The sequence below is a fragment of the Dufourea novaeangliae genome, unplaced genomic scaffold, assembly GCF_001272555.1.
Source record: "Dufourea novaeangliae isolate 0120121106 unplaced genomic scaffold, ASM127255v1 scaffold221, whole genome shotgun sequence".
In the NCBI taxonomy this organism is placed as follows: domain Eukaryota; kingdom Metazoa; phylum Arthropoda; class Insecta; order Hymenoptera; family Halictidae; genus Dufourea; species Dufourea novaeangliae.
In genome coordinates this window covers 195,141-218,825 of record NW_015374115.1, presented here as the reverse complement: position 1 = coordinate 218,825, position 23,685 = coordinate 195,141, and the positions used below count along the sequence as shown (strand labels likewise).

General features: G+C 40.8%; 1 protein-coding gene across 1 annotated transcript in view; it reads right to left on the bottom strand.

The window, feature by feature from the left end:
* The window catches only part of LOC107191077, a 31,065-nt gene extending 27,712 nt beyond the window's left edge, over window positions 1-3,353 (bottom strand). The window contains exon 1 of the mRNA XM_015580029.1: window positions 2,944-3,353. Within this exon, the coding sequence (XP_015435515.1) occupies window positions 2,944-3,353 (410 nt within the window). The remainder of the gene's footprint in view (window positions 1-2,943) is intronic.
* Window positions 3,354-23,685: the final 20,332 nt, after the last annotated feature.

The window sequence follows — 23,685 nt, the reverse complement described above, 5'->3', positions numbered from 1 at the left end:
TTTAGACAAGTTCCTAGGGAATTTGTATAAAATGGCGTTACACTTGATGGATATCATATAGCTTACTATATAACACTAAAAATGTTATATATAATTATGGTATTCCTATTTTTCCAACAAGTTATAACTTTGCTATATAACGTGTTGTCCTATATAGTGTAGACTCAGCTTAAAGGGTTAACGATCGTCTATCCTCGTATTGCACGCGAATGTTTTGCAGCGAATTCGCATATATAGCAAACGGCGCAACGCAAGATTGTATCGATTGCTTGCTCCAGGGCCGTCAATTAAATAAGCGGACGTCGGTCATTAAAGCCGCGTCTACCGGGTGTCGAAAACGCATGGGCCACCCCAACGAAGGACAAAAGGCGAAATCGCGATTGTTTTCAGATCGAGATGATTGTTGCGCTGGGGATCGAAAGTGACCCGGCTGCGCAAGGGCCGATGGGGGACGATTTTCACCCCTTTTGCGCCGAGTCGCCACACCCCCTCCTCTACTCGACGATATTATCGCCACGTGCCCGATGCCGGAAATAAAAGGGAAATAACGTTTCACGTGTCGCCCACGCAAGAGGAATCCCTTTAAATTTCTTTTACGACGCCGTTTCGTTGACGAATTTTTATTTCATGTTTGAATACCCTGTTCAACCGCGTTTTTTTAAAACAGTTCTGTTTTACCGACAGATCGTGACCGTATTCCGAAACTCGAGGTTTTTGAACTTTCGAGGTTAATGTGAAGTTCTGCATCTATTTTTGTGACTTAAGGAAAAAATATGTCTTTTCAGAGACAATATCAAAGACAAGTAAAAAGAAGATATGTTTAATAATTTTTAATAATTTTGGCAACAAACGGGGAAATAATGTCTACGAAAGCAGGCGGTTAAAAAAAGTGTGATATCGAAAGAAACAACAGGTTCTATTTTTCTTTTCCCTCCTTCCTCGAATCTTTATCAACCTGTTCGGAAATTCGAACGAAGTCAATGAAATAAGACCGTAATATCCTTCTAAATAAACACAATACACACGATTTAAAAATTCTTCGAAGCATCGACTCCCTAATATCTTCGCGAAACAAGAGATCAGGCGGAATCAATTCGCCCCAGCCGGCACCAAGACACTCGAACCTCGATCCCGAAATGTGCGATGAGTGCTCGTTCTCCCTACGTGCTGCAACCCCTTATTTGCAAAGTTCATCGAGCTGTGCCGCTCGTGGACGCGATCCACTCCCCTGGAAAGCGATTTCTCCTTCGGCGGGCGTCGAACGTCGCTCAAAAGGCAATTAAAAGTACGCGCACGCTTTGCTGGCGCACATCAAACGACGATTTTGCGTGTCGAGATTTTCGTTTCACCCCTCGGCGAAGACACATCACGGTCGTGGGACTTGGCTGCACAAAAGGATCGAGAACCACCTCGAGTGGGATGAAAAAGAGGCGATTTCTCGGGAGTGGAAACGCTAAAAGAAGGGTCGGCTAATTCCACGGAATTGCATTCGATCGCAGTTCTATTCACGGAATCGTTCGCCATTCACCTCCCCAACTGCGAATTTTCTGCGAACGACGACAGTTTTTGCTCCACAATGCACTGCGATCGAGCGGATCCAATATGGCCGCCCATCGGAGAATCGAAGTGTTCTAAATGCTCAATTACGAGGATTCTTATTCTCTGTTTGTTAGGGAGGGGATTCTTGCATAACAGCTCTAAAACTAAATGATTTTTGCGAATTTTTTTCGAGAAAACTATTGATAATATGAGAGTAAAGAATCCTCAAATATAAGAAGCCATGCTTAATTTATAGAAATATATTTTTCTTTGATTCAATTCTCATTGTTTATTTGCTGTAGCTTGTTTACTTCGTGAAATTTGACTTTTAAAATTTGGGAGCATACTTTTGAAATTTTGTAACTTTGATTTACGCGAAAATAAAATTTTTGAATTTTTTTAACTCGTTACACGGGAATCCCCCTTTAATGGATATTTAAAAAGGGTTGTTGATCGAGTTAACATGAGTATTTTAAGAATGGAACTGCTACATATTAATTATCGTCGTTCATTAGTCCAGTTTATCGGTCGGTAATTAGAAGGAAAAAAAAGAAGGTACGGCTTTCACTTCGACTTCGTGTTCCCAGCGAGGGTGGAGTGGTTTTCTAGTTCTGTGGTCTACGCGACGGTAACCGAATATTCTTTACTCTCTCTCCTTGTCTTGCGGATGCCTAGCGTATGACTCGTATTACCAGCGGGAGGCGGTTATTGTGTCGAAATGCGCACGAAGAACGTGCGAACTGTGGCCCTTCGCGAACTCGTAAAATTTCGAACGATTACTCGACGTACTATCCTATCTTGGCGTATTAGTAAGATAATTCTTAACACTAAGTATGTAAGAATTACTTTAGTTCTTCAGGTGACAGTTATAGGGACACTGGGATTACACAGATATTAATTAATTATTAATCAATTCTTCATATTCAATGTATGAAACTATTTTTTCAAATAAAAGAGATCATAAATAATATGATGTTCCAAACTCAGACGATTCTTAGGTTAATTAAACGAAATTACGCTACACTTTTAACCCCTTGCCTTATAATTTATAACATCGAGTCAGACACGTGATGACGATTTCAAACTGGATTTAATAAACGTGTATACCATTCATTTTCTTTGAGTCCAAATAATATTCTGTTTCATTAGTATTAATATTTAAGACTTAGAATATAGAGTAAATGATACACCTGTCCTAAAAATAAAATTCCTTTTCTATCTGTGAAATTATTAACGATAAAGTAATGCTTGAAAGTACAGTCGTCAAAAAAATCGTAAGGCAAGGGGTTAAGGTGGCCAGTAATTTGGACATCGAACCCTAGGTCCTCCTGTAAAAAGTTCACAAACAATCCTCCTGGCAAAAACCGAAGGTTCATATGTTCTAAGAATTAGGAGGTCACCTACCTTCTGTTCACCGACTGCCTGACGTCCACCACCCCGAGTCCCTCCTCGTCCACCTCATAATCATAATTCCCTCTCAGCTCCTGGTTCCTGAATCCCACGCTACCTCTGTTCCACAGGACGTTCTTCTCCATCAGTCTCTGCTCCTCGTATCCGCAAGTGTGCGTCTGATTCGCCAGATAGTCCGCCTGGACGATGAACATGAACGCCTCCAAGGATCTGCAGGTCAATCGTACGGTGTCGTACGAGCAGTGCTTCTCTTCTACCATCTCCATATAACCACCCGGTAGCCGGACACCTTTCAGAACCTTTGGAAACTGCGATTGAATCCCAACGAAGCCTCTGGTACACCTCGTGATCGCCATCAGCAACAGCAGCAGAACTCTCGTCAGGGTCGTTACTCCTGGCGCCATGGTCGTTTATCATCACAGAGCTCGAAATTGAGTCCTACTCGAGTACGCCTTAAAATTAGCCCTCCTCGAATTGGCTCGAGTGGCGCCGATGAACCTGCGTCCCTACGGGTGGCTCTGGCTTCTTGAATGACGTTCCTGTTGGTTCTCCGCCGCGGGCCTCTTGGGGACACTCGAGGGGCCACTTCAAGACGGCAGGACAACGCACCTTGTTGCAGGCCCCTTTTTTCGACTATATGGAACGCTCTATACTGACGTGGACGCGGTGGAATATCTTGCGAACAGTCGTCGAATTTATTACTCTCAATTCCTGTTATTCGTCTGAAGTTACTTAGAAGAAGGTATATACATGGTAGATCGTATTATGTTGTGATATAAGGATGAGTCACGTCAACGTATAAATAACAGTGTACCCTCCTGGGTCGAACGGTTCGCGTCACTGACGTAAGAAACTGTATCGAACATTCACAATGTCATTTGGAAGATTTCGAAAGTGTTCGGAATGGAAGCTGCTGGTGAGCCAACAATGGCCACGATAAAGTATTTTGTCACCTCTGATTTCCAGGGAAATCCCAGAAAAGAATAAAAGTAACACCGACGAATTATAGTTCATTAAACTTCACTCCGGACAATTTAAAAATGAATCATGTATAAATGATCCTTAAACACTTTGTCCTCTTCAGATGAATAGAAGCCTTGAATCAATGAAATACATATCACAGACAGCAGTGTCACCTTTTTCTTTTGTACAGTAGTCACGTTCGACTATCGAAAAGGTAGTCGATGGACGCGGCCACCAAGTCGGGTGAGCCTCGGTGGACTGAACCAGAGACTCCTCCGATAATCCGTCGATGAAAATCACGCTGGCCCTCTTTATTTTCGGCCGGTGTGCCGGTGACTGCCGGTTCCTGGCATCCCTCAGGTTCCTCCCCCACACGATTCGTTTGGGTGAGAACACCCGAAGAGAGACCGCGAGGTGCGCGATCAATCGGCCACGGCCAAGTTCCAGGCTAGGCTAGACAACGCAACCGGAGAGCACTCGTTCTCTCAAGGACGCGGATTAGAATAGTATCCGGAGCGCGGCGTTCGATTCTCGGCCACGAGCCTCTTTTCGAAACCTCGTTCTGTCTTGACGTTAACCGATTGCCCGGTTACACCTTTATTTGCGGTAGTTCGAGCAGCTTTTCTAGGTTCAGAATGGATCGACCTGAAAATCGTGGGTCTCGACGGTTTGCAGATGGTTTGAAGGCGTTTGAATCCTCTTAGAACTTCGTTTTGTCTTGACGATCACCGATTTGGGGATCGATTCCACCTTTATTTTTGTGGCTCGAGCACCTTTTCTAGGTTTAGAATGGATCGACCTGAAAATCGTGGGTCTCGACGGTTTGCAGATGGTTTGAAGGCGTTTGAATCCTCTTAGAACTTCGTTTTGTCTTGACGATCACCGATTTGGGGATCGATTCCACCTTTATTTCTGTGGCCCGAGCACCTTTTCTAGGTTCAGAATGGATCAACCTAAAAATCGTGGGTCTCGACGGTTTGAAGATGGTTTGCAGGTGTTTGAATTCTCTTAGAACCTCGTTTTGTTTTCACGAGCACTATTCGGATTTCGGAATGGATCGTCGGTTCGATCTAGAGATCTGGTCTCGACGATTTGGAGATGGTTTGGAAGCGTTTGACTGCTTGACTGTGTTTGAAATGTTCCTTGCCCGAACACCGTACGCGAGATTTCAAACTGACAATGTAGAGAGCAATTTGATGCTCTTACGGTTCGAGGATTGATGTTTGAAGAAGTTTGGACGAGTCTCTTTCCGTTCGTAAACTTTACTTCGTTTACACCTCGGCGCTGACCTACTTGGAATACAGTAACTTCGATTTTGTTCTTTTATTTTCGGGACGAGCTTTTTTGTATACTGAAATAGATCTTTAGGTAGAGCGCAGAGGCTGTCGAGACTTCAAGAAGATGAATTGTATTTTCTGAACACAATCTGTGGGTATGAAGACTCTTTGGCGAATGAGACTTGCGAATATTAGATATATAAATAATTACGAATAATCATAGAAATCAATTTCTCAAGATTATTGTTCACGATATGTCCTCGATTGCTAAACATTTATTTAGAAAAATATCTTTCGACTACCTGCACACGTTCTATTAATAAATTACTCTTTCGGTACGAAAATATATATATATATATGTATGTACATATAAATAAATTACGGTCTATCGATCTCAATAAATTACTCTCGAAAAATATTTATATATAACGTGAAACGGTGTCTTTTGTACAGAGAAAGAACAGCGCGCCTCGACGGCTGGGATCACAACCAGCCTCGTCGATCAATTTCAAATTTCAAACACTTTCTCGGTCACGAGAATTTCCAAAGGCACAGATCGATTAATCAATCGCGATCACGTTTCCTCTAATCCGATTCCCGCGGTATCAACCGCTGTCGACCAACGTTCGCCTCTGTTCCTCCACGATCGCGAATAATGTCATCGTAACCACCAAGCATTCTCCCTCCCGTTCACCTTCCACCGTCCACAAACATCGCGCGGTAAACCACTTCGCCCCGATGTTAAATCCACGTTTGTTCCATCCCTCGGGCCTCACATAAATTTTCGTTCCGTGAAAAACACCGCGAAGCTTTCCAGCCACGAACCACGAGGAAATAAAGCTCCAGAAAACCGTGTCGACGCGTTTCGCCGTGATAAATCACCGGGCCACCGGTGGCCATTCATCGCGAACGCGAGAACGTGAGCTTTTCCCTGTTTCCCGAAAGACCAGCGGAAGAATCGAAGATCGAACTGTTTACGCTGGAGATTTCACAGACCACGATCCTCCACCGGTGGCCATTCATCGCGAACGCGAGAACGTGAGCTTTTCCCTGTTTCCCGAAAGACCAGTGGAAGAATCGAAGATCGAACTGTTTACGCTGGAGATTTCACAGACCACGATCTTTTCGAACAGTTCCCAGACACTCCAAGTCTCTCTCTGTAATACACAACACTCTGTACATTCGCGAATAAATTCACGATATTCCAAGTCGGAGTGGCTAAACTCGTTGAAAATGGCACCTGAATAACGGGGCCGATATTCATTTCACGGAAAAGTCGGAGCAACACACTTCGATATCGGAGATGAAATATCGGAGAAATGTTCCAATTTCCACGAACAAATTCAACTTCCACTCGGAATATAAATTGTTGTTCATTTTTCACAGAAATGGTCACGTTTCGCGTACGGTATTACCGATTTACGAAGATGAAATTTTCTCGAACGTCGACGTGCCGTTTTTGAAGGCTGAAGAGGGAATATTTTCGATGATGTTGCACTGGTGTTTGAAAACGGATTCCCGCCCTTTTCGATCGACAGTGTGACGGACAAGGTAGAGGCGTGCTGTTTGGCTGCGTGCCCGATACTGATGAAACACGCACCGCGCTACTGTCGGGGCCATTCGTCGCCGTGTGCCACCGAGCAACGTGTGTGCTGTCAGTGGTCCCGTCCTCTCTAACATTGACAGTCTAAACTGCGAACCGTGTACGAGCCATTCACGTCGAGGCTACCCCCGGAAACCGGCATCCCCCCCTCCCAGTACAACCATCGGGGGTGAAAACCTTCCACGACTAGGCACGTGTTTGGGCGATTAAGAACGGTCTTCGAGGACCGTTTTTCGATTACAAAAGTATGGCCCCCTTTCACGACTGGTATTTTTAGGGTCGATCAACTATTTCTTGTTTGTGGTGTGTTTCAGGATAGAAATCGAAGATTTTCTTTGGTTGTGGTTCGATCTGCACCGATCACGTTCGATCGATCTATCGTTTGAATATTTTTTTATTAGAGTAGGAAAAATGGCCCTTTTCGTTAAGGTATTTTGATCTTCGATGAGCTATTTCGATTTGTTCCTCTTGGTTCGAAAATTCCGTTTGGTTGTGGTTTGATCTACCGTAGAATTTGGAAGTTCGAATGGAGTTCGTATTGATAGATAACTTCAAGTTTAACACGTTAAGCGCCATTTGTATACAAATGGATACAACACAATTTGGTCGAATTTATTACCTTGGTCTATATTAGTTTGGATACTGTGTGTTCTTCATTCAGATTCGACTTTTTTCTTTTCTTACACAGTGACCAAGAGAAATATAATTTTTTTTACACAATGGTGCTTAACGTGGTAAACAGAGAAATTTTCAATTTCTTTCAGTATTGATTTTTTGTAACAATTATTTACCAGTTTCGTGATAGATATGGTACGTAATGTATGGTTGAATCTAGGTTATGTTTCTTCGTCTAGCATCCCTTTATCGATTTTCCAACGGCTCGAAGAGCCGTCGAAAGCCCAATAGAACGTAATGGAGATTTCAATGCGAGCGTTGTTAAAGTCGAGCAATTATAGATGGTACGATACAGATGGAGAATTCGATCGACAAATGTTTCAGAGGGATTCGATGGAAAAGCGTTTTCGGGCCATTCAATGGACAAAAGCGACAGCTGTTCCGAGGATCGCGGATCGATCTATTCAATGGCTTAAGATCAGAGAGACCGAGGGATTAAATGTGGGAATCGGAATAGGGAAAACGTGGAAACTGCGATTTCAGGATAAGCTTGGCATATTGTCGCCGCCCCTATATCGGACATATTCCACTGAAACCATCGTCAGAATGTTTCCAGAAGAGAGAAATATTCTGTTCTGGATGCAGATACATTGAACAAAATACAATTCACGGACTGAAATACGAAGTTTTACCATAAAATAGATTTTATTCACCCTTTATTTGAAAATTGTGAGACTGATATATATATGTTGTATCTTGTTATTCTGAAATCGAAAATATCGATATTAAAGCAACTTATTTTGAAATATTTTAAACTTAATTTTTAATCCCTTAATGCCCAAACGCCCCTTCAGAGGAAAAAATTATTTATTCCGATTAGTTAACTTGAAAATAGTCCAATATGCACATAATTAAGGACTAAAATAATTCAGAAATATATCATTATTATTATAGAGTCAATATGTTCATACGGTTTCGTCATCGATAAAACGGAACCCTCCCAACCGATTCGAGAAATCGAGCAGCAAAATCAAAGGAAATCTCGTGTCGTATTTCGAAAGGAGCAGCTGTCGAAATCACGGTCCGATGTTCTATTGAAGAAACCAAGCCAAAGATTAAAGGGGAGGATCCGAGGGAAGGGAAAACCACCCTGACGCGCGAGCATGCCCCATCGACACCCGTCTGCGGCCCGAAAAAAACGTGCACGTGCTGTTTTAGGGTGGTCCAGGGATCTCCAACCACTCGATCATCGCGAGGAACTTTAAAATTAATTCGGTACCCTAATCGAGCAATTAAAAAATACAAACTTTTCGAACAATGGATCGCGAGGCTCTAAGGAAAGAGTGGATTTACGAGAGAAAATATTTACGATCGACCGACGCGTATCGGTTCGGGAGGGTTGGAGACCGCTGGCGGGGGATGACTACTTCCAGTGAATGTTTCGACGCTAATGGCTAGGAGAATTTATGGGTTAAACTGTACGTATGGAATATTTTTAGCATTCCAACTGTTATCGTCAAATATTGTTTATAGAAGCGTGAGTGCTTTTAGTGTCACGTTTTTTTTAGGAATAAATATTTCTGATCTAGGACGAAGTGGGCTATATTTTCCCATTCGAAATTTCAGATATATTTGCGATTTATTGTTGGTTAACTTATGATTGATCAGCATTAGTATATTATATACGAATATAATATATCGAAAACATGGATTTTCTTATAGATACGTAATTGCAACCAATAGGTTTAATTTAGGCAAAAAGTAAATTAGTAAAATGTTTCATTAAGATTTCATCCCTTACAAATAGCTCAACCTGAACGTATGTAATTGTATACACTCGTAAATTTAAAGATGCATAGAAACATAACCTAGATTCAACCACATATTACTATCTATACATATGTACGTATTTTTAAACCTGTAAATAACTGTTACGAAATATCCTCGATCGATACGAAAGAAGATCGAAAATTTCTCCGTTTAAACTTGAATCCATCTATACGATCTCTATTCGACCGTCCAGACTCTGTGGTAGATTGAACCACAAACAAAACTATTTTCGGTTTCCCTCTGAAAGTAGTACAATTCCGAGCAATCTCTACACACTGAAATACCTCATCCATAGAGACAAGGGGCAAGGGGCATTGTAACCTCGATTGAACAACCCAGGAACATTCTAATCTCGATTATAATAGAAAATATCGTTCAAAGACCATTTTCAATCGCCTATCAAAATTCAAACAAAAGTACCACCGAATCCACCACAAACAATCTTCTACATTCTTCCACAACAACTCCAAACTTCTTTTACAAAAGCGTCCAAAGTCGAAGTGAGTAACGATCCAGAAAGCTGATCCCACAAGTGATCAAAGTGACAAATGACGGGCATTAGGACCGGAATAAATACTTTTAAACGTTCCCGGGTGATTTGTGACGCCGAGAGAGCACGTGAACCACCTCTCCTCACGCATTCCTTCCGTCTAACAAGCTCCTGGCTCGAGAGGGCACGTGTGCGACAGCAGATGCTTCGTTCTGAGAGCAGAAGAGCAGATTATCCACGCTCTTGCTAGGTCCTGCTGTGGCCCACGATTTCCCTGAGTGTTCGGAGTCTCCTCCTTGATTTACGAACAACTGGCAGATCGATGACAACCGGTGGCACATCCGTGGAGAAAGGAGCTCTTCCTGGGTCAGACGCAGATGCACTGGATCGCACTGGAACGCACGTGCCCGGGACAATAGTGGGGAGGAGACCGTTCCCTGGCCACTTCTGGAGCCCTCTTCTGCGAACACAATGCCACGAAGGAGGCTTCGCGTCTTGTTACCTGAGAGACAAGACGTCCAGAGAGTGGTTCGAGTCTGGCCAGATATCCTAACAACGGATGCTCGACAGACGGACGTTGCCATGTGTCCTTTCTGGAAAAAAAGAGGGGGGAATCGTGAAATGCAAATTCATGGAACGGAATGGTCCCAGGGAAATGAATGAACATACCTGCGTGTTCATCTCGGTCCTGTTTATGTCCGGTCGCTGCAATTTATTTTAATTCTATGATGTCTGACCCTTGTTGTGGTATGAGAATGATTGGAGATATTGTGATAACGTTTTCGTTATGGGGACTATTGTTACCTTAATGGTAACCTTCGAATGTGTATTCACTTGTTCATTGTATTGTTAATTTAATATATTGTTATTTTAGTTCCTTCTATGTTCCGGTCTTCCATTCCATTATTTTTATTTTATCGATAATTCCGCATTTCTTTCTACATAATCGTAACATTCTGCATATTCTAGTAACAACGTTTATAAATTTTCGTTTTTATTGTTGCTTGTTTATATAATTCCTTATACATATAGTCCTATAGGACCATTGTTAGATTTTGTTAAATTTTAATTTTGTGTAAACTCTGATACATCTTTACGCATTATTGTATATCTAATCCTTTCGTTTGTCCTCTAGACTTTCATATACTTATATATTGTACAAAAAGAATACCCGTCTATAAATAAATATTGTTATTATTACAAGTGAAAATGCTGAATTTTCAATTCATGGGAAAGCCATTATACCTAATTATATTATATTATAAAGAATACGATCTCGAGTAATTGCATGACCTTGCACACGTTTCTCGACACAGTTTCCAAATTTGACTTTTCATTTATGCTCACCCCACTGTCAAAGGTGCTTCGAGGAACGGTGGACTCGATACATTTCCTCTCGAATTGTACTCGTGTTCCCGTCGAACAATGCTCGTCGTGCAACACTAGCGAGACGAATTCTAGGCACGGTACCGTGGGCAATTCCCTAGTGGAACGGAAAAAATCGCATCCGGTCTACTGTTCACAGCGACGAGTAAAGTAACCCTGCGGTCTTTTCCACCCCGTGATCCGCCCCTCTATTGGGGCACACGCAGCCCCTTAGGGCACGCGTCGTTAAAATTATAGCGACATGTGCGAGCAGTCATGGCTCGTTTCGTACGCAAATTTTCTGGAATTTCAAGAAAATTGGATCCTTAATTCGTTTTTTCACCCCCCTTTCGATCTATGCCTGTTAAAATGTATCCTGCATCGTCACGCCGGCGAACAGGAAGCTTGTTATTTCAGGTGACCGATGATGGTTCCTCGGGGATATCCGTGAACGTTGTTAATCGACCTTTCATGGAAATTAACGCCACGGTACTGTTGTATAAAAATAAGCGATGACATTGCGATTAAGTCAGAAGTCTTCAATGGGTTGGTAGAAGGATAAAAATTACGGTAGATAAAGACTTTGGTCCGACTAGATCGTATCGGGAAATTGGAACGTGAAAAGTGTGCAAGAAGGACTTCTATAGTTAATTAACTTATTCAAATGCGGTCTAATTTTTAATCCCGTTTACGAGTTCGTGGGTCTAAATCGGTTCGGCTGAATTCGGTCTAATTTCACCATGATTCAATTTGTCTAAATGGCATTTCTATGTAAAATAGAAAGATTATGTATTATAGTTTCAGCAAATATGTCTCTAAATAGAGAAGGAATTGAGGATTCTATAAAAATCAAGAAAATAGCTAAAAAGTAGGAACTATTTTCTGACGTTCGCCATTTTGTTACACAATACAGGCCAAGGATGTACTTTTTACGGAACATCTTATGGATCAGTGTGTTCCCGAACGATCTAACTGAGGTTTACGAGTGGCGGCAACCCTCACGGAAATTCTTAACAGGATTATAGGTTACGTGTATACCCTCCAGGGTTGTACGATACCGTTCGTTGCGTAAGCCACCCCCGCGATCGACCGACGGAGAATCTGCCGACGCTTTCATGAATATTGTAGTACACTGTACACCGAGTATTTATTGCATCTGGTGTGACGGATTTATTGTGGTCGCGATAAATACACCGTGGTAATTTATTATGTGGACAAAAAGTTTCGGATGACGAATAACGCATAATAACCTGTCGTCTGCGATTCTATTTATAAAATAATATTAAACAAAAAACGGTAATTTATTTCGTGTACGTACATTACTGTGCGTCAAACTCGAATCGGTGTTTAAAATTATGTCAGTTCTCCAACTAGAAACAAGCATAACACTAAACGTTAATCTTGAAATTGATACTTTATGCAATAATAACTTTCCTAAGAAGATGACCTTCTGTAGGCCCTGCAATCTTTTAAGTTACCTAGGAAATGTGATTTTCTGTATAAAAATAAATATCAGGTGTACCAATGAGTAATCCACTCTATTTAGTCAAATTCAATACTTATTTTCTACAAATTCTACGAAATATCTTTAATCTTCGCAACCATTTTGAAAGAAGAAAATGGTAGAAAGATGGTTTTGTTTACACCACGTATTAGTACTGCGAATAAAACGAGAACATTTATTTTTCCTGTATTTTTCAGCAGAATCGAACGTTCATGTATACGATCTTTGATCTAGAAACTAACCACTCCAACAAATTCTTCTACACTTAACCTAACAATCATGGAGCAGCCTGTATATTACGACCGCGTAAATCAAAAAGAGAAATGTCGGGGGCGTTACGTTATTTTGAAGTGTGGCCAGCTGCTGTTTATCTTCTTGCCACGGTTTCGCAAGGGCAAATTCTTTATGCTTGGCAGGCAAAGAAAGGGAGTCCTTATTACAGTGGGCGCCATCTTGTTGCAGTAAATAAAAGAAACATTCGAAAGAGCTTCCGATTTCGTGGAACTTACTTTACTGGAAGAAAACAAAATTTCTCATCTGTTTGTTTTCCACGTGAAATGGCCAGTTATCAATATTCAAAGAATCTCATTCTATACGCTGTAACAATGTGTTTGTTAGAGATTCTCAGAACGTTTTATCGCGATTTCGACGCGAGTGTTACTTGCTTCGAGATAGATTTAACTGGATACCAATGTGAGGTTCCGTTGAATTGGAAGAGGGAATTGCTTGCGGTTCTAAGCTCTTTGTTTGTGGTTCGAACCGTTGTTGTAATCTAAACGGGCGATATTTAACGAGGCCTGCGGTCTACACGGTGGTTGCTGTGTTACGTAGACTACTTCTGGGAATCTCTCTTTTCAATTTTATACTTCCGCTTTGAGATTCATTTATTTATCTCAAATGATCTGAAAATCATCCGTATGTTAAGATGAATGAAAAGTGCACTTAATTTGTAAAATAAAATAAAGTTAATAGGACTGTACTGCTATGTGTAGAAAACAAACTAGTTGTTTTTCTATTTAATCGTCGATACGTGAACAGAATCCGTGGTATTTCTTGTAACAAACTCTTGTCAGCTATTAATATAAACCTGATCTATACGTTACGTAATTATTACCGTGCAATTGAAGTTACGTCATGGATTGATTTATACGTCCCTGTCGCCGTTACAGGTGAGCTTCAAGTAATTAACATTTACTTAATTAATCGACGTGTTGCTGTAGTTTGATGTTCGGTTTAAATTAAAGAAAGTAATTTCTGATAGGGCAAACATAAACGTGATAACGATCTAAGCAGATCCCTGTATTAACTGCAATTGGGAGTTGCTGTGCACTTTCTACGTTACCGGCCATGTTTTTGCTCTGTACTGATAAAATAGAAATCTGTGATTCATTCATCGGTAATAGTTAAATCTTCATGGAAAAATGTACATAACATTAACATTAAATGCTTAATGAAACTTTTTATAAAATCATTCACGACCTCAGTTCATTTTTAAATGAAAGCTATTTTATTTATGTACTAAAGGGATAATTTTGAATAAAAATAAGAATAGCAATTTTTTTAAAGAAGAAATAATAGTGGCGGTGCCTGTAAAAGAATAATAATTTCAATTTCATGAAGTCCCAAAAGGTAACCACGTATTCGTATACGTTGAGAAACTCCCAGAACTTTCGTAATGAACGTTTTATTCAATTACAATAATAATCGCCATCGTCGTAGTGATGATGATAATCATAATAACGATCCGCAACAAACAGAAACGCAACTGCAGTGACAATAATTACACTCATCACTTCCAATGATAATAATGATGACGGTAACAAGAATGAACAACAACAATCGAACGGACAATTAAAGCATACGCGATTAACAGTAAATTTAAACAACGCTATCGTGCGACTCGCACGCTGAATCGATGAGTCTTCTTCTTACGTATATTACATGCGTATCTCTTTGAATGTTCCGTGTATACGTTGCACAGGGCGTAAAAAAAGTCTGCACCACAATTCCATCAGGCTATCTAAACTACTCCATTTAAATTATTAAATTGTTATAAAAGAGAATTCAACATATCTATGATTTTCTGTAAATTCTACAAAAAACAATTACTGAAAATTTCCTTAAATATTCACCCTAAAATAAGCTCATAAAGGGGTTTCATTCAGAAATTCATACTATTGAATCAAATTCGCGAATTTTTGTACAAGGTACTAATCACAATTGTCTCATTTTTAATTCAATTCAGGAAGAAATTATACAACAAATCGTTCTAAAATATATTTACAAAATCAAAGTATCGAGAAACCCGAGGAAATCGTGCCAGAAACTTTCATCGCAACTTTTGTTTCCCTGTGCCAGTGTGTACGTGGTGCCGTTCATCCAACAATTTCATTCTCGCGATCTCTTTTTTCACTCGTGTTTTTCACCTCGTATTAATCGACGAGTCGTTAATTAACGCGAGACGAACCATCGTTTCTCATCTCGTTGAACGTGTGTGCTCACTCTCACGCACGTGTGGTAAGTACATGTGTGTGTGTGTGTGTGTGTGTGTGTGTTCTATGTGGGCGATCGTTGTCAAAGAATGGTGTGTACGTGTGGTGTCATTCACTAAACGTGTACGAAAAATCGGCTGCAAAAAGGGGGATGATCTATGGAAAATGCATAATGAACGAGCGTCTTTTTGCTTATGTACACAGTGTCCCTTTGGAAACGTTTCTTTTGTATTTTTACGAAGCACACAGTTAAATAACATCTGCTCCAGAATTCGGTTTCGACTGAATTATATGCTAGTCGGATCGGTTTCGCTTCGATGATCGCTCGTGTCTCGCGGAATCGTGTCCACCAATGTTTTATTCGCGTTCCTTCCTTTGCGAGCCTATTTGATGCGTTCCTTCGGTTGCGAGGGTTGGTGAACGAAGCTTAAGCCAACGATTCACTCGAGCTTTGGTTCGGCGGTCGACTCTGTGCACGCAGCGAGCTTTTTTATTCCGATCTTCTTCCCCCAAATAACATCTCTTGGAGCAACAATATCCTTAAATTTCCATGAAAATCGTATTCCAGCTCTATTTATCGATAAGATCGGTTTAATTACCAAAACTTTACCTTCTGGTGTATTTACAAAGACAAAGAAATCCGAGAAAAATTACTCGATCGATATCTAATCGAATCCGATTTTCTGGGATGCCACTGTTCAATCTGGCTCGAAATAGAAACACAAGGAAATCATGGGCGTAACCAGGAGGGACAGATAGGGGCACTTGCCCCGCCCCTTAGAGCAGCGTTTGCCAACGGGGGGCGTACGCCCTACCGAGGGCCAATTTGAATCTTTTTGGATCAGTTTTACCTATCTGTCTTTTTTATTCGAAGAAGCTATAAATGTTAAACTTGTTCAGAACATGGTTTATTATTATGCTAGGGGGGCATCGAGATTTTTGAGGTGTTGAGGTGGAGTATGCTCCAAAAAAAAAGGAAGTGGCCTTCACCCTGGCCTAGAGAAAACAAATTGGATTTTGCCCCTTCCCCTCTCTACAGAAAAAAAATATTATATTAACTAATATTTTGTATTAGAGATCAATCTAAAATCCATTTGAAGTTATATTATGAAATATACCTTAAGGTTTTTTTTCTTCATGGCTACGCCCATGAAGAAAATATACTGGCTGTGGTTTCAATCACGACTGTTCGCGATAATTACCAAAAAATTTTCCGATTTCCTTTCATCCTAACGATCGTTCTGTTCTTAACGATACTCGCTGCGCGGCCACAGGCTCCGCGGTCGATCGATGGAAAAAAAGCATGTTTGCTCGGATGGTTGAGGAACGTGCGAAAGCTGAACAGGTTTCAATGGCTGTACGAGTCCCTGTGGTCTCGGTAATTATTTTTTTTTTTGTCTCTTTCTCTCGTGTTGAAAAAATAAATCACTTTTGCTAGATTTACTTTCTTCCTCTTGCTCCGAACCGTCAAGACGGTTTTCAGAGAGCTAAACTATAAACACACTCCACGGCTACGATGTCGGCTCGTGTATATGTATGCATACTCGCTCGTCTAGTATTCTTCTATCGGAAAAAACATCTACGATCTATCCACGCGGCTGGTTTGTTCGGGGAGGGGGGCTTGGTTCGGTTCCTCTTCGAAATTTCTCGTCGTCGGTTTTTTACCGATTATTCTTCGTCGCGTGTGCCTACCGATAAAGCCGACAAAAATTCTCTCTTATTTTCTTATCGACGGGCTGGGTTAGAAACATGATTTAACCCTCCATAGATATCGACTCGATCGATTAATTTCAGACCACGCGTGTCCGTTATGCACGCTGATGCACACAAGAGATCGATTCAATTTTTCTACACGGTGGAAAAACGTGATACTAAACGAAATGTACTGTTGATTCTTTTTTTACCTGGAAGAGACGCCATGTCAAAGTTTAGCTGTAAATATTTTTCAGCGATACAGTATTTTCACGATAATGGTGGGATTTATCTGATTGAAATAACACGATATTATTATATGGGATTATGGGATAATGATACCAGGTGCTTGCGTGTTATATTACACTCTTGATTGGATCCAAGGAAAAAAACCTTTACCCAGTGGCGAGAATGAACTCTTATGGCATAAACCTGGCCTACCACTTATCGAGACAATACTGTATATACACAAAATTGAATGCTCGACGTCTGTATGAAATGTCGTTTTCTGGAACTTACACGAACACGAAAGCAACATGGAATATGTCTAACCGATATTCTACCGATCTAGCAATTCATTTATGGAGGATTAAATGATAGAATTTGTCGACCAACTCGTGGTCACCAGCTGGAATTACAGAGTGTCCGGCGAAGCGTCTGAATCGTTTTTCAAGCGGAGACGAATTGAATACGCGCGTCGAAAACCGATTTTTCCCGTGGAAAAGTTTACAGCGCGTCCGACGGTTTTCAAGGAGAAAGGTGCGTGAATACGACCAATCGTATTTCGCGGGTTAGAAAACCGGGCCGTGCGCGTTGTCGCGGTTTTTCTCCCCCTTCTTCCTACCTCCTTTCGTTTTTTCATCGAAACTCGGTCGCGAAGGTGTGCGCGCACGGACGCGAAACGCTTTCCCATTTATCGACTGGCGAATACCATTTTATCGGTACGGAATCGTGGTGTTTAACGGGCGCCACAGTGTGGTTTTTTCCCCATCCAACTAAATTTAACCAAATAAATATCATACATATCATAAAAATCATGAAATCCATCAAACCTATAAAAATCATGTTTCTCATGTTAGTTTCTTACTTATACGTATAACAAAATATTCATTCAAAATAAAAACCATTAATTTTTCACGGATCTTTGCTTCATTTTATAAAAATGAAAATTAAAAAATATGTCTAATTCTCTCTTGCATGATAAATGTTAAAAAACACACATTATAACTACTATATGTAGATATAAAGGTAAATACTGCATATCAAATTCTTTATTAAATAATATTAAATTAATAGACCAACAACCCAGGAACGGCCTTGCTTATCAGTGGTGCTCCATGAATTTAGTTCAGCTAGATTTGTAAAATACCACACTGTGGGGCGCTGCACAGCGTTTTCACGACAGCCTGGACCGTTTCTGTTTCCGAACCGAGAGAAGGTTTTGTGTCCGTTCGCGGTTACCTCAGCGGTTTTTCGAGAATTGGAAAGCGACTGATCGAGAGCGAGACTTCCGTCCGTTGATTCGCCTACGGGAATTCTCGTGTGGAAAAATAGCTACCACGCGCGAGAATCGTTTTTTTTCCACGTTAGACTCCTCTCGATTATTGTCTGGCTTGTTCTACACGATTATTGTCCAGGCGTTATCCCCACCACTGGAAAGGGAGGCCGTGGAATCTGTCAAACTCCGGGGAAAAAAACGAATTTACGAGGGTTTGAAGCATTTGTCCCTCTAAGATTATTGTCCCGGTGCGGATCCGACTTCGGGACAATAATCGAGAGGAGTCTGTATATTCTTTAATTCGATGGGTAAACGATCGTAAAGCTTTCTGTTGGTCGCGTAAAACTCTGAAATTCCGGATTTTTCAGGGGGATAATCGTAATGTTTGGCAGTTTTTCCTTTAATTCCTCGATATTGCTTTTGACGTATTTGTGCGGAACTGAGCGGATGGAATAGTAGAGAAGTCGTACCCTCACGATTTATTGTGTCTTTAATTAACCCACAGACACCACACTACTGCAAATTTGCACCAGCGAAACATTACCATTTCTCTGTAACAAATTTTCATGGATAAACAAATATTTCTATTTACATATTCTCCTTATTATTACTTTTATCGTCGTTTTATGACAAATTTTTTCTTAATTCTGAAATAAAATTCACAGTTTGGCAAATAATTTCATAAAATAGAGACGACAACGTGCTAGTTACTGTACGTTGAGACGAGGTGTAGTGTCTGAGGGTTAAGCTCCACTTCGAAATTTCAATTAAGAACAGGTTCAAATGAAATTTCTTTTATCCATCTGTTTTGCAATCAGTTTTCCCGATAAATGAAAATTGTTCCTGCGTCCTCTTTGATCACGTCCATCCACGCAACCAGCCAGTCGAAAGAGTTCTTCTCGCCGTACTAGTTTTAGTACTTTTCACGTGCACCGTTCCGTTATCTTCCGCGATTCTCGCTGACCAATCGGGAAGTCTGGACACGAACCCGCTTTTTTTTTTCTCCTACGACACCCTCGATCACGCGGGACGCTTTTTCCAAGAGTTTAATTTTCTCGCTGAAAGCGGTAAGGCATTGTCGGATATGTCAGCTGAGATCTTCCGAATCGCTCCAGTGATTGCGGTAACATCGAAGGCTTTACAAAAATATCTTCTCGATCTTCAAAATTTCGCGCCCCAGCCACTTTCTGCCCGGTTTCCTTCGATCCCGACACGTAACGCTTGTGTCCTTCTCGTCGCCATTTTGCTTTTCCTTCGATCTTCTTCTGGGGGCAACGAACGATCGTGGGATTCTTGTTTTGTTTCTTTCTTCTTATTTTTTTCTTTTTTTTCTTTAGAAAAACTCGCATCGAAAACAGGAAGAAATACTATTAGCACGAGGTATATGTTTTTTTGTTTCAGCCGGAAAGCAGCTAACCGCCATCGATAATTCTTCTCCACTTTCGATTACTTGCTCTTTGTATATTGTTCGTTCCTTCAGGTTCTCCACGACTGCGTTGGCCGGCGATTCGATTGTTACCAATGATAACTATCGATGAAAACAACGAAATACTCTTTTTTTTTTCGAGTCTTCCAGTTACATACTCTGTTTTCGCCTCGACTACGAGATCATTCCTTCGTCGAATTCACAGGTTACACTACGTTCGTTCCTCGTTTTGTTCTGCTTGTTCTCCGTCTTTTGGCACATTCACCAGAATACGTCCGCTCGAACGTCGGTCTCGCGATGGCGCACCAACGATCAGAAAATTCGATCTCTACCCTCGCATTTCTTCGGAGCCGTTCGATCGTGTCGCGATAAGAACGACGGGAACGAAGAAACAGAGATCTGAACGTTCGATTCACGATAGGAGGAAGTTATTAAAATTACAAATTGTTATTTATAATGTAAATAGTCCGTTCCGTTGGGTGATTATTTACTGGTGTTGGTAAGATCGATGTTCCGTCGTTCCTATCGCGAAACAATGAAGTGCAGAATTATTTCAGTCTGGATTGATTATCCTTTATTCAGAAACGTGTCTCGTGGACTGTAAAATTTTAGTGTTTGTAGAGAATGTATTGCAAATTTAACGTTGAAGGGAAGCTTAATCGAATAATGCGACCTTTGGCGTGAAATATTCTGCCTGATTGGTGCTAAGTGTTGATCAATTCGTGCAGCGAAAAAACAGGTCCATCTAATATCGATATTTTCGACTTCAAAATAACAAGATGTGAACAAATATATAACAGTTTCACAATTTTGAAATAACGATTTCAAGGTCTGGGCGTTAAAGGGTTAAAAAAAACTGTATCGCAACGATTTAAATATTGCAAAATTTATAACAATCGGTATCGTGAAACTTTTCCATCCTCGATTCGGTTCACACAATGTCTCGATGCGTTCACGGTTGAATGTTCTCTACACATTAACGGGATCGTGGATAAAATCAATGAAAGGTAAAAAAGAAACGTGATTTTTTCTTTTGGATCGCTGGTGCCGCACATCCGATCTTGTTCATAGTCCACCTCGTCGATCCGCCATCCGATTCGGCTGTTTTCGTTTTTACACATACACGCGACAAAAATTCTACTCAAGCTTTTGCACGGTTTTTTTTTTGCTTTGTCGAAAAGCGAGACGATCGCGGACGATCGGCCTGCCGATCATCGCGTGGACCTCCAAGGTACAAAGCTACACACATGCCGTAAAATTACACATTAACAGGTAGAGAAGACATTAAACAAGACCTGTCAACCGTGACTATCACAACAACGACGCGCTACGTTTACTCCCGCGAATGTTAATCGGTGAACGACTACATCCTCGTTTTAAGTACAATTATTGCGGCAACGATTACGTCACGAACGGCTCTACTAACATGGCGGATCCTGGATTCGATGATCTATCTCTCGAAAATGAAAAGAAAAATAAATTCGAAATTTTCATGGAACCATAAATCAAAAATGGATTGGTTAGGAGATTTTTACGTAACTTTCGAAATAAATCCAAATGTTCGAAATATGATTCATGAAAGAAACGAGTATCGTAAGTTGGGGTCAATTTGTCCTAGAGTCAGACAATGACTATTTTCGATTTTGCAGCTCTGAAAATTAAGTTAAGTTGATTTTCGTGTGAAAAGGTGTTTGATGTAATAGTACCTGCAAATGAGCTGTGAAATCGGGAATGATCAGTTTCTGACTTTGAAACGAAGTTACCCTGACTGGGTTAAAGCTATCCTAACTTACTGTAGGGTGAATTTGGATATGAGCGACAGGATGTTCAGAAACCGCCGATCTAATACACGTAGAAATCGAATTTCTCAAAATTGTAGAATCGTTCGACCATCGAAGCGGACATCTTCGATCGCGACAGATTGCGAGAACTCGAGACGAAAATGATAAAGATAGAAATATATTTTGTAAAAAATCTCACCATCTCGTTCTCTAGTCGATCGTCTGTCGTTTTGTAAAAAATTGCTAATTCCGGCGAAGATACGAGAGGATACATATAAGAGAATAGGTCTCGAGTTTTCGATCTGTTTTTCGCGATCTACATCGTCCCTGGCTTCCCAAATGAACCACGTCAGTGCGAACGATTCGTTTAAATAATTTGTACGAGTGATCTACTATGCAAACAAATCAGTATCCACGTTCGAGATCGTGCTTTTTTTCTCTTTCTTTCTCGGCCATCGTTCTGCGATCGTCCGCGATCCCTCGAAAACTCGAATATGATCAGGCCCGACACTAAATTTTACGGCAATCTCTATGTTTAGTAACATTTTGAAAATATCGCATATTTATATAATTTTTTTCGTTTTTCCCGCGGTTTGCGCGCGCACGCACGTGGGCATGCGCCACGTGGTGAAGCCACGTGCGTGCGCTCGTCCGTCTCCGGTAGGTACAAGTTGCAATTCCACTACGATAGTCAATAATATAATCATATAATATATATATATATGTATATATAATATACTTTTTTAAGCCTCAACAATTCCCATAATAAGTCTGTATTAGTCGTGGGCTCGGCTCGATCAGGACTTTCGTCGATTTTGCCTGTCGTTTTTCTTCATTTTTACGTTAACATTCGTAAAGAATATTTAAATAAATAACGCTCTTTAATGGGACCACTGTTTTATCGAACAGAATAATTGTTATTTGAACAGGAATTTGTGGGAACAGGATTTTGCAAATGCTAATACTAACCTATATGTATGACTGATACTTTTGTCCGCCATATTGGATCACACCAGACTGCGGATGTTTATGCACTTATGGCATATTTTAACTTGCAACAATCCACTAACATAAAGATTCTAATCAAACTTAACGATATTTACATATTATTATTAACATAAGAAGATATTTAGGACAGAAACTAAATTTCTATCTGATTTTTATGTTTACAAATTAATGTCTAAAATTCAGAATTTGCTCGAACATCCACAGTCTACTTATTACCATTGATTTCCTGTATTAAACCAAACAAGTAGATAGATAGTGGAAACAATCGTATATTTGACTGATAGATCTATACTTATACGAGAATTCCCAAAGTTTTAATTTAAAGTTAACTTTACCATGTCACTGATAAACCTTGTACATACTTCCTTTCATCCAAGTGTGATTCAGACAATGAATAATTTAAAAAAAATCGATCAAGTTAACTCGGCCAGCCTCGAAGCCGAGAAAAAACATTCGAATAAAAAAAAACCAAGGTATAAAATAATGAAAAAGCGTCACCTGTTTAACTTCCACGCAAGAACTTCAATCGGGTCTACGATCTACCGAGTCATCGAGGTATTTCGAAAGCGGCAGAACCAGGAAACGGGCATCCTCTATCGTTCAAATCGACCATCGACAAAAATCCTGATCGACGACGGGAGCCGGTCTTCGATAACGCATTAGTCAACAGTGAATATCCATGTCTCGCGCGGCTCCGATCGACGCTAGAAACCACGCCTGTGTGTCCACGCGTAGACTGGGTTCTGTGATTGTGTGTCCGTGTTCGAGCTGTGTGTGTGTCCCCCGTGCGACGACCATTGGGCGTCTGTGTGACAATTTATCACGGGAGACACCTGTCGTCGGGATCCCACAATAGTCGATATCCCTTTTGAACTGAGCTGGTATAACATAGATTCTCTTCGAACAGAGTCCCGCCGGGTCCCTTACGATTAATAGTATATATCATAATAACTATACACGAAAACAATCCCTAATATTTTGGCACAGTCACCTTCCATCTCCATTCGCGTCCATCGTAAATCCTCACACGTAAAAGTGTCCCTTCGTCCACACAGCGTTCCCCGTTAATTCTCCCTCCTATATCCTAAGATCGTCCATTTAACATGTATCCTCGATCCATTCGGAGAGCATTGTTAGAGCTCGAGCAGCGAAAATCCAGAGAGCCGTTCCTCGGACCCCAGTTCCGTTAGCC